At 44.7% G+C, this 14301-nt stretch overlaps 1 protein-coding gene across 2 annotated transcripts in view; it reads right to left on the bottom strand.

Annotated features, from left to right (window-relative positions):
* The window catches only part of ALPK3 (alpha kinase 3), a 52741-nt gene that overhangs the window by 20381 nt on the left and 18059 nt on the right, over positions 1-14301 (bottom strand). For both annotated transcript variants that reach the window (XM_052660145.1, XM_052660144.1), the window contains 2 exons: positions 12021-12138; positions 10293-11532 (listed from right to left, as the gene is read on the bottom strand). In XM_052660145.1, the coding sequence (XP_052516105.1) occupies positions 10293-11532; positions 12021-12138 (1358 nt within the window). The remainder of the gene's footprint in view (positions 1-10292; positions 11533-12020; positions 12139-14301) is intronic.

The raw sequence follows: 14301 nt of genomic DNA, 5'->3' as shown, positions 1-14301 counted from the left end.
GCTTCTCTCGTTGCGGAGCACAGGCTCTAGTCATTGCAGCACGTGGGCTCAGTAGTTGTGGCTTCCGGGCTCTAGAGCAGAGGCACAATAGTTGTGGTGCACAGACTTAGTTGCTCCACAGCACGTGGGATCTTCCTGGACTGGGGATTGAACCCATCCCCTGCACTGGCATGACAGATTCTTTACCACTGAGCCACCAGGGAAGCCCTGTTATTTTTACCATTGGACTTGAAGTCAATTTTTAGAGTTGGGAATGTGTTTTTGATCCAGTCTCAAATTTTATGTCTTTTACTTCATGTATTTAGATCACTTAAGTTTAATATAATTATTTAGATGTTTGGACTTAAACATAAATTATTTTATTATTTGTTACTTCAGTTATTTCTTCCTGTTTCCCCTGTCCAGGTTTCTTGTAGATTATTTGACAATTCTTAGTATTCCACTTAAATTTACATGTTGTGATATTTACTATATTTCTTTGTATAGTATTTTAATTATTGCTCTAGGGCTTACAATACATACACTTAACTTCCCACAGTCTCCTCAAAGTTAACATTTTACCATGGCAAGTGAAATGAAGCAATCTTACCACCACATAGGTCCCTTTACCCTCTCCCTCTTTATATATTAATATTACATTTGCATACATTAAAAACTATCAATGTTATTTTTTTGCCTTCAAACATATTTTAGAGAATTCAAGAGGAGAAAAATGATTACATTTACCCAGATATTTAAAAGTTTCCTTCCAGTATCATGTTCCTTTTGTCTGAAAATTTTACTTTAGCGATTCTTTAAAAACAGGTCTGCTAGTGATGTAGCCGCTTAGTTTCCTTTTATCTTGGAATGTCTTTACTTCACCTTCAATGCTTACAGATATGTTTGCTGAATATAGAATTATCGATTGAAAAGTATTTTATTTCAGCAGTTAAAAAATATTATTTCACTTCCTTTTTAACCTCTACTGTTTCTGATGAGAAATTGCAGTCACTTGAGTTACTGTTCCCCTATAAACAGTACATCATTTTTTTTCCTACATTCAAGATTTTATTGTTTTTTTGTCCTTAGTTCTCAGCAATTTGACTATGCTGTTCCTTGGCATCGAATTATGTGGGTGTTTCTTATTTGAGGTTTGCTGAACTTCTTGATCTGTAAGTTTGTGGGGTTTTGTTTTTATTTCTTTGCCAAATTTGGGAAGTTTTCAGCCATTATTTCTTCATATATTTTTTCTGCACCACACTCTCTTCTCTCTTTCTGGGTATCCAAGGACACGAATTTTAGACATTTTGCTGTTGTACCATAGATGCCTGAGGTTCTATTCATGTCTTTTTCTCTCTCTTACTCAAATTGAATAATTTTGACTATTTTCAAAGTACACTATTTCAAAGTACAGGACTATCTATCATCCTTATTTTTCTGTTGTGCCTAACCAGCAAGTCATTTTATTTCAATTATTTTATTTTTTCAGTTCTAAAATTAATATTTAGTTCTTCACATCTTGTATTTCTTTGCCAAGACTTTCTATTTTTCAACTTATTTCCAGAGTGCACACCCTTACTTTTTGTTATTGCTTTAAAGTCAAATAATTCCAACATATCTGCCATCTTGACATTGTCATTCTTCAACTACCTTTTTCCATGCAAGTTGAGATTTTCCTTACTTTCTCATATGCCAAGTAATATTCATTATATCCTGGGCATTTTGAATATTATGAGATTCTGGTTTCTTGAATAAATCCTATAGAGGATGTTAATACTTTTGTCTCAGCAGACAATCTACTTGGTTGTGGTCAGGCTCCAAGTTCCATTCAACCTTCTGTGATTGTAGTTTCAATGTCAGTTCCATTTTCAAAGTCTTTGCAGTGTTATTCAGATCTGTGTGTGTGCCACCCAGTGGCCAGTCTGGGACTTGGATGATGGTCTCTTGGTGGGTTTTTTTGGTTGCTCCCAGAGGCAAGTGGGATCTTAGTTCCCTGAACAGGGATTGAACCCACGTTCCCTCCATTGGAAGTGCAAAGTCTTAACCACTGAACTTTGAGGAAAGTCCCTCTTAGTTCTTCTTGATACAACGTTCAGAACCAGATCCATGCATGAATAGCTTGGAAATAAGCCTAGGAATTTATAAACAGCTTATAAAGTCACTTTCCCCAAACTTCCTCTCCATGATCTACCCTTTACTTCCGGAGTCCTTAGGATTACCTTTTCCAATCCTCTGTCCAGATAGTTAGGCTTCACTTAGCCTTCTCTGTCATATACTTTCACACATGAGGCCTTGTCCTGGACCAAGGAAGAAATCCAGAAGAGAAAAAACAAACAAACCAGAAATTGATCCCACCTTCTTGGGACCACAGCTCCTCCAAACAGAGAGAAAGATTCTCCTCCATTCTCTTCCCTCTTCTATTTCTCAGACCTGTCTTGAAGGGCTTTTCCTGAATCTCTCTCTATACTGGTGCTTACTTCTGAGTTTCTGACTGCATAGGCCAGGCCAGGGAATAGTAGGAGATTTGTCAGATTTTATCTTCTTGGGCTCCAAAATTACTGTGGATAATGACTATAGCCATGAAATTAAAAAACGCTTGCTCCTAGGAGAAAAGCTATGATAAACCCAGAAAGAGTATTAAAAAGCAGAGAAATCACTTTGCCAACAAATGTCTACACAGTCAAAGCTATGGTTTTTCCAGCAGTCACATATGGGTGCGAGAGCTGGACCATAAAGAAGGCTGAGCACCAAAGAACTGATGCTTTCAACTGTGGTGTTGAAGAAGACTCTTGAGAGTCCCTTGGACAGAAAGGGGATCAAACCAGTCAATCCTAAAGGAAGTCAACACTGAATATTCATTGGAAGGATTGATGCTGAAGCTGAAGCTCCAACACTTTGGCCATCTGATCTAAAGAGTTGACTCATTGGGAAAAAAAACCCTGATGCTGGGAAAGAGTGAAGACAAAAGGAGAAGAGGGTGGCAGAGGATGAGATGATTAGATAGTATCACTGACTCAATGGACATGAATTTGAGCAAACTCCAAGAGCTAGTGAAGGACAGAGAAGTGTGGTGTGCTGCAGTCCATGGAGTCGCAAAAAGCTGGACAGGGCTTGGCGACTAAACAACAACATTGCCAAATCAATAGTACTGATCTTATTCCTGGTCTTATTGAATCCTGGTCTTATTGAATCCCGGTCTTATTCCTCAGTCTGTCTGCTACTATTTGTTTATCAAAGTCATCAAATAGCTGCACCAGGTGTTTTGCCCAAGCTTTTAGTTGCATTCAGTAGGGGATACAGGGTGGATGGTGTTCACTCCGTCTCGTCCCGAACTGGAACTACCATAACCACAATAGCTAACTTAACATTAGTTATTGTATTTTCTAGTTCTGGAATTCTAGTTTGCATCATTTTAAAGTCTTTGCTACCTTTTATAATTTCTAGTTCTCTGCTGAAATTTTTAGTCTTAACTTTTTATCTTTTAGAATATAGGATGTACAGTCTTTAGTTTTTTAGTTCATGTCTGATCATTCCAAAAGTTGGTATGTGGCTGTTTTTGCTGGTTCTTTTTTATGTTGTTTTTTTGTTTGTTTGTTTGCTCTTTGTGTGTGTGTGTGTGTTCTAATAAAGCTTTATATATGAACGTTGAAATTTGAAGTTCATATAATTTTCACATCACAAAATATACTTCTTTTGATATTTTCCCCAACTATTTAAAAGTGTAAAAAGTATTCTCAGCTCTTGGTTCATACAAAAACAGGCGGCAAACCAGATTTGGCCCATAAGCTGTAGTTTGCCAACCTCTGTGCTTGACCTTGCAATGATGGACACAGTCCTGGCCTCATGGTACTTACTGTTGATGGGAGAGATGGATATTGAAGAAATAATTTGAAAAGTTTTTATGTAATTGCTAATTGCATAGGAAGGAAAATAAAGGGTTAATTAGGAATTATAACAGGGAAATATCATTTAAATTGGGGAATCAGGAAATGAGATGAAAACAGAGACCTAAAGATGAGTAATATCAAGCCAGGAAAGAGTGGCTTAAAAAGGAAGTCTTCCAGGAAGAGGAGAATTATAAGGTCAGATGGATAAACTGAATGGTGGGTTTTATCCTTCGCAGTCCTGTTAGATAGGCAAATGCTCCAGGAAGTTTTCAGAATGTGGCACCTGGTGTGCTGGGGACAGTGTGAGGGAACCACCTCCTCTCCGAACGTGACGCAGGAGGATCTCCTTGTACCTTCCTTGCTGTCATTCTGTGTTTTCACAGAGGTTCTAGCCTCTTCATGCTGCTCTTTTTCCTCTGCTGGGAGGCAGGTGAGAGGCAGTGACATTATGAAGCAGAACAGGAACTCCCCAACTGAGAGTCAGGCAGCCTGAGTTCTGGACTCAGCACTGCTATCCCTTGTCATGTGGTCCAGGGCACATTGCTTAACCTTACTTAAACCAAAAAACAAAGTACTTTTATACATCAAGAGTCCAGGCAGGTGACTCCAGGCCCCTTCAGAGCAGTTCATTCAAAAACAGAGTTCCATGAAAGGCCACTGGACCTGGTGACTGCTGGGTCCTCCCCAGGCCTGGCTCTCAGTGATTCTATGAGAAGAGTCTTTTCTCCAGACCTGTCCGTGTTGGATCCTGAGCTAGGAGGGAACCCAGGTCTGGCTGCTCCCAGGCAAACGGAATGTGGAAGTTTCCATCCCAGCCCTCCCTAACAAGAATCAGGGGAAAATCAAGTCATTCTCCTCAGGAAAATGATAACTGTATCTTGTTGGCACACCATCAGGAAAAAAGCAAAAGTATATGATTCATGTCCAGGTCGTTTCAGATTTCTATCATTTCAGTGGCACCACAGGCAATTGGTAACATAAACTAGGTAGCAGGCCTTTAACTTCCCAGTAAATAAGCATCCTACTATGAGAGGCTCATACCCCAGAGAATGCTGAGCCAGGCTGAATTCCTGCCCCCTCACACCTTCAAGTGTCATAGGAGGCAACTTCAGAGCCTCTGGCCAGCCCTGTCCAGCTTCCTTCTGTGTCACCTTAAGGCTGTTCCCATCAGAACATCTATCTGCCCCTCGGCTCTGGTGATCCAGTAAGCTCTGCATCTGAGTTTTGTTTCGGCTATGCCACTGAACTTGCAGGATCTTAGTTTCCTGACCAGGGATTAGTTAGTCCCCTGGGGCCATGGTAGTGGAACCGCGAAGTTCTAACCATTGGACTGGCCAGGGAAGTCCCCATTTTCATGTTTGTGTGTTTGTTTTTCTCTTTGTGTGCCTGTGTATCATTTAGGTGCCGAATATTACATTTGAAACATTTTTCAGAAATAGTTTGAGGCTTAAGATCATCCTCCAGGTGATTTCTGTTTGTTTCTCCCAGGTGCTGCATGCACACCCAGGCACTGGGGGGCAAGGTATCTTGAATCACCTTAACCTAACTTCAGGGACCGAGATATTTCCTGGTCACCCAGGTAACTCAGAGTTAAGCCTCAATCCCTGTGAGGGTAATTTGCTTCCGGTTCCCTTAATCCTATGGTACAAACCTTCAGGGTTCCCCACCCAAAGTCCAGAGGGTTTATCAGGGCTACCACTCTTGAGACCGTGGGCTCCAACTGTGGTCTTTCAAGTCCCTTAAGGATGTCTGCAACACTGCTGAGTGTCTCATTCACCTCTTCTGGAGTGACAAACAACCCCAGGACAAAAGCTACACCAAGTGCTGGGGCTCACCATTATGGATTTCCATCTTCTCCCAGATCCTGCAAAGCGATTCTTCACTTTGTCAGCTCTCCAGTGTCTTCAAGCAGACATTTTTATATTCTGCTCTATTTTACTAGTTGCCCTCAGTAGGAGAGGTGGTCTAGATTATCTCAGCCAGCATTACTGGAAGCTAATATTCCGTAAGTGCTAGTTCTCTCCCCTTTCTGTCTCACGCCCAAGTCTGAAGGATGTTACAGTTAATGCTAAACAAACTAAAGCAGAACACAAGACACAGAAGAGAAAAAGTGTTGCTGCTGCTAAGTCACGTCAGTCGTGTCCGACTCTGTGCGACCCCATAGACGGCAGCCCACCAGGCTCCCCCGTCCCTGGGATTCTCCAGGCAAGAACACTGGAGTGGGTAGGAAAAGTGTTGAGAGGCTTTAAATGCACCAAGGCATTAAGATTAAGACAAGCAGGTGTGAGTTCCTTGCTTAGCCTACCACCTTCCCTGTGTTTCAGGCTATGTGTCCTTCCCAGAATGGGTTCCTTCCTCTCTTTCACCCATTACTTTATTTTTATCTGAGCATATTATGGGCATTGTTTTATATTTAAAAAATTGTATTGGTATTTTTCTACTATGGTATTTCTAGTGATGAATCCTATACATGCTGCCAACCAGTCTGGCCCCTTTCCAGATACCTTCCCTCGTGACTACATACCGCCCCACGCTTTGTCCCTGGAAACCTACAGTAGTAACACTCATCACAACCTCTTTGAGCTTACGGTTTGGAGCAAGTCTAATCCCCTCGAGTTATTAGATAATTTCTTAAACAACAATCATGTCTCTCCCCAATCCCTCCTTCCTTCAACAGTTCTCAGAAAATACTTATATTCATGTAGGCTCTGAAAACCAAAGCGCCCTGATGGTGCGAGTGGAGTTTCCACGTACTGAGACGATCATCCTCAGGATGTGCGGGGTGTAAGGTACTGCGAGGCCTCGAGGCTCAGCAGAGCCTCCTCATGTCAATACCATCCCCTCAGAGGATGGTATTGACTATATCCTCACACTCCTATACCTCAGCTCCAGAGTTCTGAGCCAGGCTCAGAAAAGATCTCAGGTTACGGCACTTTTAAAAGGGGAACTAATATCCCACAAGCTGTGAGGGGGTCACCAAAAAAAATTTTGTTTTAAAAAAGTAAAAAAGAAGGCTTGAATGACAGAAAGAAATACCATGCTTCCAGATGAGAAAGCTAAATATTAAGATATTGATTTTTCCAAATTAATTTTTATATTTAATGCAATCTCAATCAGAATACCAATGGTAGAGAGACAGAAAGCAGATTAGTGGTTGCCTGGACCTCAGGTGGGAACAAGGATTAAGTGCAAAAAGGAACAAGAATCTTTTTAGGGTGATGGAATGTTCTAAAACTGGATTATGTGAGTGACTGCACAACTCTGAATTGTGTGCACTGACCTGTACACTTTAAATAGATGACTGTTATTGGTATAAAATCATACCTCAATCAAGCTCTTTAAAAATATATGCCTAGCAAATTTTACTAAAAGACCATTCAAAATTCAAATCTGACTAGTCTTCCATAAAATGATTTAATATATTTTTGATCTTGTTAAAAATTCATCATTTTTTTGAAAATGTGTGGGTTTTTTTTTTTAACAGTGAATATAAAGATACAAGGTAAAAAAAAAACAATGATATCTTGGAGTTTGGAAAAATTCAAACAATGATTCTAAGTTTTCCTAGAGGAATAAATAAGAGAGAATAACTTCAAAAATGTTTAAAAGAAGTATAAGAGGGTTGCTCTGTCAGAAATTAAAGCTACAATAATTAAATGAGATCATTCTGTTCTAAGAATCAACAAATAGATTAATAGATTATGATAGATGTATATATGGGAACTAAAATAGACTTTAATGGATATAAGGGTAGTTTATAAAGAAAGAATCACATACTAATAGGAAAAGGTTGACTATTTAAGGTAGATATGAGGGGAAATTACTTATTATTGAGCTAGAAACTGATATTATGCTATATACCTAAATCAATTCGACTGATTTAAAAGTCAAATAAAGGAATTCAAACCATAAAAATTATAAAAATATAGATACATGCTTAAATAACCTTGGGATAAGGAAGAAAATCATAAACACTATTGAAGAAATGGTTAAAATATGTATATTGTGGCATCTTACATAACCACAAAAAGTGAACTTTTTCAGATAACTTTAAGGAACCATTAGAAAATGCTCATAAAATAATAAGAAGAAGCAGAATATAAAACTAATCAAAATAATGTAAATTAAATTTTAAAATAATAAAATACATATGCAAAAAGATTGGTAGATACAGCAAGATATCTGGGTGGCAGACTTATAGATGAGTTTTTACTTTTTCCTTTTAGTTTTTAGAATTTCCCCCACATTTTTTACTATGGCCATGTTTTCCTTTCATTATCAAAAACTAAAATGATTTGGTAGAATGAGAATATGAGAAACCAATCAAATTCAGCTACTAAAAAGCAACATCTTCAGAATACATATGGCCATTATATCCATTTTTTACATGTATGATGATACATTCCACAATTTTTTTAAGTATTAAAATAAAATAAAAGCCACAAAAGCTCTTTGCAGCCACAGCAGAACCTCTGCAGACAGCCTCTCCTGCCCTGCGCTGCCCTAGCCCATTCATCCCACCTCGGAGAAGGCCTTGCCAGGAGGATGCAGCCGTCAGGCTGTGGTACTCTCCACCGCTGTGGGTGGAGAAGCCAGACTCACTCACAGACTTGGCCACCAGCCTGATCTCTTCCCAATGTGCTCCCTAGGGGCCCATGAGGGCCATCCCTACAGTATGCCCTGCAGTCCAGCCTCTGGGCTGTCAGGCACATGGAGTGGCCCCATCTGGCCACTAGGAGCTCACCACTCCAGCTGCTGAGATCTCATGAGACCAGGCATGAAGCGCTGAGAGTCATGAACAGATTCCAGAGTCTGGTTTGAGGTTCATCCCACTCCAAAGACCTCTGAACTGCTGTCGCCACAGACTAATCTCAGCACCCACTGAAATAAAACCATCTCCCCTCATCACCCTAGAAACTGGCACTCCTTCCTACCTCTTTGAAAGTCCTTTCAATGGGAGAGGCAGCTCGCCCCAGTTCTCCTTACCTTCCCCACTACACCCTCGGAGGTCCTGCAGCAGCATGTACCTCACATCTGTCCCTTTACCCTTCCATCTTCAGCCTCGACCCCTGTGAAATGCTGCTTTCAGCTGCTCTCCGTTTCCCCAGACCCATGCATTCCTGTGACCCAAGAAACAATTTCACCTTAGCTCCCCCAAAATGCTGTCTCTATTTAGGGTTGCCAGATTTAGCAAAGAGAAATATAGGACACCCAGTTACATTTGAATTTCAGACAACCAACCAAAAGTTTCTTAGTGTAAGTGTATCCCATCTATTTTACCCAACCCACCTCCATTCTTTTTTTTTCAAGTTGATATGTTTTCATTTTTATTCAGTTTAGGAAATTCTCTTTTTTTGGCCACATGGCATGTGAGATCTTAGTTTCCTAACCGACCTGACTGGGGACTGAACCTGCACCCTTGCAGTGGAAGTCTTAGCCACTAGGTGAGGGAGAAAGTCCCTCAACTCCAGTCTTGAGACACTTTTGCTTTCTGCCACTCATAAGAAATACTGTCTTCTTTCTGCCCTTCTATAAAACACTCCTTTCTCTCTACAAACTCCTGGGAAACAGTGCCTGCCCTCTGCCCTTTGAAACATGAAACACTGACCAAACAGGAGTTTCCTTTCTGTTAATCCCCTCAGTCTTGCTCCTCCCCTCATCAAACTCCTTATGCTGTCACCCACCAGCCTCTTACAGTGCATGTCCCTTCCCCATCTCCACACAAGACCTCTTTCCTCAGTTGGCTACCAGATCCCCAGGAAAACACCAGCACTCCTGTTCTCAGTAAAACAGGAGTTTTGCCTCTACCTCCCACCACAGGAACGTCTTAAACCTATTGCCATTGGTCTTGTTCTTAATATGCACCAAGCCCTGTGCCAAGCACTCTGATTCTCACAACGGTCCCATGAAGTAGGCATTATTTTTATTACAGTTTTGTGACTTGCTGAAGATCACACAACATTGAGGATAGCCAGATTTGCACACAGGTAACACCTGACTCCAAAATCTCAGATAAAAACCCAAATTAAGCCAGAATTTTCTCAACATTGGATATGTTTTAAGTCTTCTAATAAGCATCCAGGTAGAGACCCACTGTCTACCACAGACCACTCCTTGGTCTCCCCCTTCTTTTCCTCCCCAAAGAACATCCTCCTCCTCCACCTCGCTCTGGGACATCATCACCTGGCAGTGAACATCCCTGCTATCGGAGGAGATGGTCACAGTCAGGCTGTGCTGCCCACATGCCTGGCAGCTGGGGACTGCCTGGGGTGGGGACCAGGCCTGTGGTCTCTGTTCCTGGCTAGCACCCCACCCCACCCCCTTCTATAAATATCCCACTGCTCACTGGCTGCCAAGCTGTTACAGCAACAGTTTCCATGAGGTCAGCGCCCCAAGCGGCCTCCAGGTCCCAACACCCACACGTACCTTGCCTGGAGCGCTGGGGCCTGCTCGTCCCTGCAGGGGGCTGTCCCGGGTGCTGTGTCTCCGACGTGCAGGGGGTGTGGGCACTTGGACAGAGGCCTGGGATGGAGTCTGCCCCGAGCTCTGAGCCCCGGGTTCCAAATCTTGACTCGGGGAGGAATCAGGCTTGCTGCTGGCGGTGGGCTCTCCTTTGAGCTTCGGAGGGGCAAACCTCTTCCTGTTGAAGGGCCTGGTTGGCTGGGGGGCTGAGGGCACAGGCTGGCCGGGAGCAGCAGGCCCCCTCTCACCTCCAGCTTCGCTAGATTCCCGACCTGAGGGCCTCTCTCCAGGTGTCCTGCCCCGAGGGGTCTGGGCCTCTGCTTCCACCTGGGGCTGGTCCGCTCGGGTGCTCTCTAGGTACATGTCCTTCAAGGAGAAATACACTTCCGGCTCTGGGCCTGGGACAGGGGCTGGGGCCTGGGTCTTCTGGGCCTGGTCTGGAGTGCCTGCACCAGAGGCTGGCTTCCTGGTGCCATTTGCTCCAGGGGATCCAGGTCCCCGGGCAGCCCTGCCTCTGGGCCGTGTCTGAACCTGCTCCATGTCCAGGGGCCCCTGTGTCCCACGGGAGTCAGGCTTGTCTGAACTGGGAAAACGCTTTTCTGAAGCACGATGGCTTTGAGCTGCCTTCTCCACCTCTGGTTTCCGCACTCCTTGCTTAGGTTCCACGTCTTTCTTCTTTTTCTTGGCCCCAGACTCCTTTCTGGGAACTCTCTGAGGCCCCAGCTCCATGGCCTCACAGATGTAGGTCAACAGGCCACGCTCTCCATCCTCCTCGTTCTCAGGGGCAGCCTCCCCATTGGTGGTCACCTCTCCAGAAGCAAGACTGTTGATCAGGCCCAAACCTGGGTGCTGACCAGGCTCGGTCTCTCCCTCCTGCCAAGCCACGAGGGGTCCGTCCTCGACTTCCCGGGCAGGGGCCGAGGGGACGGGCACCTCGGCCCCGCTCAGCCGCCGCTTTCGCTGGAAGCGGTCAGGGCTGAGTTTGCGCAGGGCATCAGCCTCGCCCACAGCGTCCTTCCCATGCTTCCAGCTCTGCTCGATTTCCCGCATCTTTGCTGCAGCCTTGCGCTTCAGCTTGGCAAACCAGCGCTGGTGGATCTTGTATTCAGTCATGGTGCCCACCTCCAAGACCCCTGAGCAGGACACAATGCCCTTGGCATTCCGGGCAGAGGCTTGATAGATGGCGGCATCTTCCTCTCGACACCTAGAGGCAGGAGCATGAGGTGGCAGGTGAAAGCCCCTCATCCCCACAGCCAGAGTCCTGCCCCTGCCAGCCCTGCCTCAAGTGCCGCCCCCACTCCTCACCATGGCTGAGGACACTGAGGCTAGCAAGAGGGTAGGAGCTGCCCGAGGCCACGCTGTTCTAGGAGGGATTAGACCTGGGGCCCAGGAGGCTCCCTTCATGAGCAGGTGACCCACACAGCCCGTGTGGAGTAAGGATGACTTGGGAGCTTTTTTTGGCAGCTGACCTCATGGAAAATGTCTCTATGGGTCAGGACCTCCTCTGGCTGTGCTCAGCTCTCTGGCTGTCAGAAATACTCCCATCCTGGCCTTAGGAGATCCCAGACACTGGCAGCCAGACACGCTTCACCAGGTGGTTCAACTCTGCAGCAGAACCCTGCCCCCACCCCGGACTTGGGTCACAGGACCTGCAGGAGGGCCGACAGAACAGAACAGGCCCCGCCTCCTCACCTGTAGAGCTGCAGGGTGTGGCGGTTGCCCTGATGCATGATCTCGTATTTGGGCAAGCCACAGTAGCGGTCCAGCTCTGTGTCATCCTTGTACCAGGTCACCTCTGGCTCTGGGTACCCTAAGAAGGAAGCAGCAGATTGGGTTGCAGGGAAACCAGTTCCAAAATAGTGGGCAGAGAGAAGAGGATCCCATGGCTTCCCCAGACCACCTGAAGGGACTGGACTGGTCCACCTGCCCCGGGTTGGCAGGAGGAAGAGGGCTACCCTATGGCTCAGCTTATATTTAGAAGCTAGACCCTATCAAGGCCAAAAACCGTTCCCCTTCAGCAACTGGAAGGCAAACAGAGGAGAAATTTCCTGGCTGCTGATTAGAAGGGAAGCAAGGAGTTTCCAGAAAGCTTTAGCTGGTAGTAATAAGCTTCCACTTTTCAGTGGCCTGTTGTACATCCTCATCTGTAATAACAGCTCTACTCTCAGAGGTCTCTCCCCAACACCCAACATCAGCACCAATGCCAAGCACCCTTCTTTCATTCCAGGTTCCTGAGCTGTTAGTATTATTTGATGACACAGCTAAAACATCCATCCATCCATCCACCCATCCATCTGTCATCCATCTATCCAGCCATCCACACCTACCTTTTCACCCATTCACTGCTGTGAAACTGATTGTTTTTCCAGCCCGTCCTCTCTCAACTTTCAGCCCTACTCTCAAAGAGAGCTTCTAGCTGTGAGGGCCATGTGTCCCTGCCTCCCTGGCCACCTAGCTGATTGGTCCAGTAATGGACACATAACCACTTAATCTGATTCAATTCTTTGACCTAGTATTTGGGAATTGAAACAAAGAGACACTCTATCCTTGGGTCTGGAAATAACTTGGAAGAAGGGGTGCAACCATATTCTGCCACGTGAACTGAGCAGCAGACAAAGCTACAGTGAGATGGAAATGAAGTTGATGTTCAGGATAGAATGAAAAAAAGGAGACAGAGAGGGTAGACCTGATATCCTTCTAAATACTGGTTCCATTCCTTGCCTGGCCACAGCCACACTCTTGTGAATTCCATAAGAAGTCCACCTAAGCCTTACCAAGGATTTCTGTTTCATTTCTTAAGCTGACTTCAATTAATTTGCAATGGTTATTAGAAATTAGAGACTCCTAACATTGTTGCTATTCAGTCACTAAGTTATGTCCAACTCTTTGCAACCCCATGGATTGCAGCACACCAGGCTTTCCTGTCCTTCATTATCTCCCGGAGCTTGCTCAAACCCATGTCCATTGAGTCAGTAATGGCATCCAACCATCTCATCCTCTGTCACCCCCTTCTCCTCATGCCCTTAATCTTTTCCAGCATCAGGGTCTTTGTCCCTTAAATATATGCATATATTAGGTGTGTGCTGACTGCCAAGCAAGGGTTATGAAGATACAGAAGCTTGACAGCTCTCTGCTCTCAGGGAACCTACTGTACAATAGAAAAGACAGGTCTCCACACAAGGCAGGGATGCACCTGCAACTGGGCACCCATATGCTCTGCCTTCCCTCCTGTCTCGATAAACTGAAGTGCCTATCTAAGACACCCTCACTGGATCCCATCTCTTCCTGCCTCATCAAGGACATCTCTCCAGCTTGTTTCTCCTTTCCTGCATTTTCAGGCTTTTCCTCTCTTAGATCGTTCCCATCAGCATACAAGCCTCTGTACTGCCTTCCTTCTTTTCTTTGACCTCACATTCTCCCCTGGCTCCTGCCCCCATTTCTCTCTTTTCTCCTTTACAGAGAAACTATTTGAAAGAGCTTTCTGTACTGGCTGTCTTTACCCTGTCTCCTCCGATCAGGCTTTTTTACGTACCGCTGCACAGGAATTGCTCCTATCAAGGTCACCCGTGACTCACATACCACCAAATCTCTCAGCACTGACCTTCCCTTCCTGAAGCCTTCTCTTTGCTTGCTCCTGGATGCCCCCACTTCTGAGTGCCTGCGCTACTCTACTGGCCACTGTTTCTAATCTCTTCCATCTGCCCTCTCCCCACCACCTAGACCTGTAAGTGTTAGATGGGCCCAGGCTCAGGCCTCAGAACCATTTTCCATTCTCTCTATATATAACCTAGGGGATCTAATCCTGTCCTGCAGCCTTTAAATAGCTATATCTTCCTAACTCCCAAATTTGTATCTCTAGCCCAGACCTCCCCTGAACTCCTGGTTCTTATTTCTGACTGCAAACCTGACATCTCCACTTGGAGGTCTCATGGGTATCAGACTTACCTAGTCCCAAGCCAAGCTCCTTATTCCC

Source organism: Budorcas taxicolor, chromosome 21 (genome assembly GCF_023091745.1).
Source record: "Budorcas taxicolor isolate Tak-1 chromosome 21, Takin1.1, whole genome shotgun sequence".
Classification (NCBI taxonomy): Eukaryota; Metazoa; Chordata; class Mammalia; order Artiodactyla; family Bovidae; genus Budorcas; species Budorcas taxicolor.
Note: the sequence above shows the minus strand (reverse complement) of the source record. Positions and strands in the feature narration are given on the sequence as shown.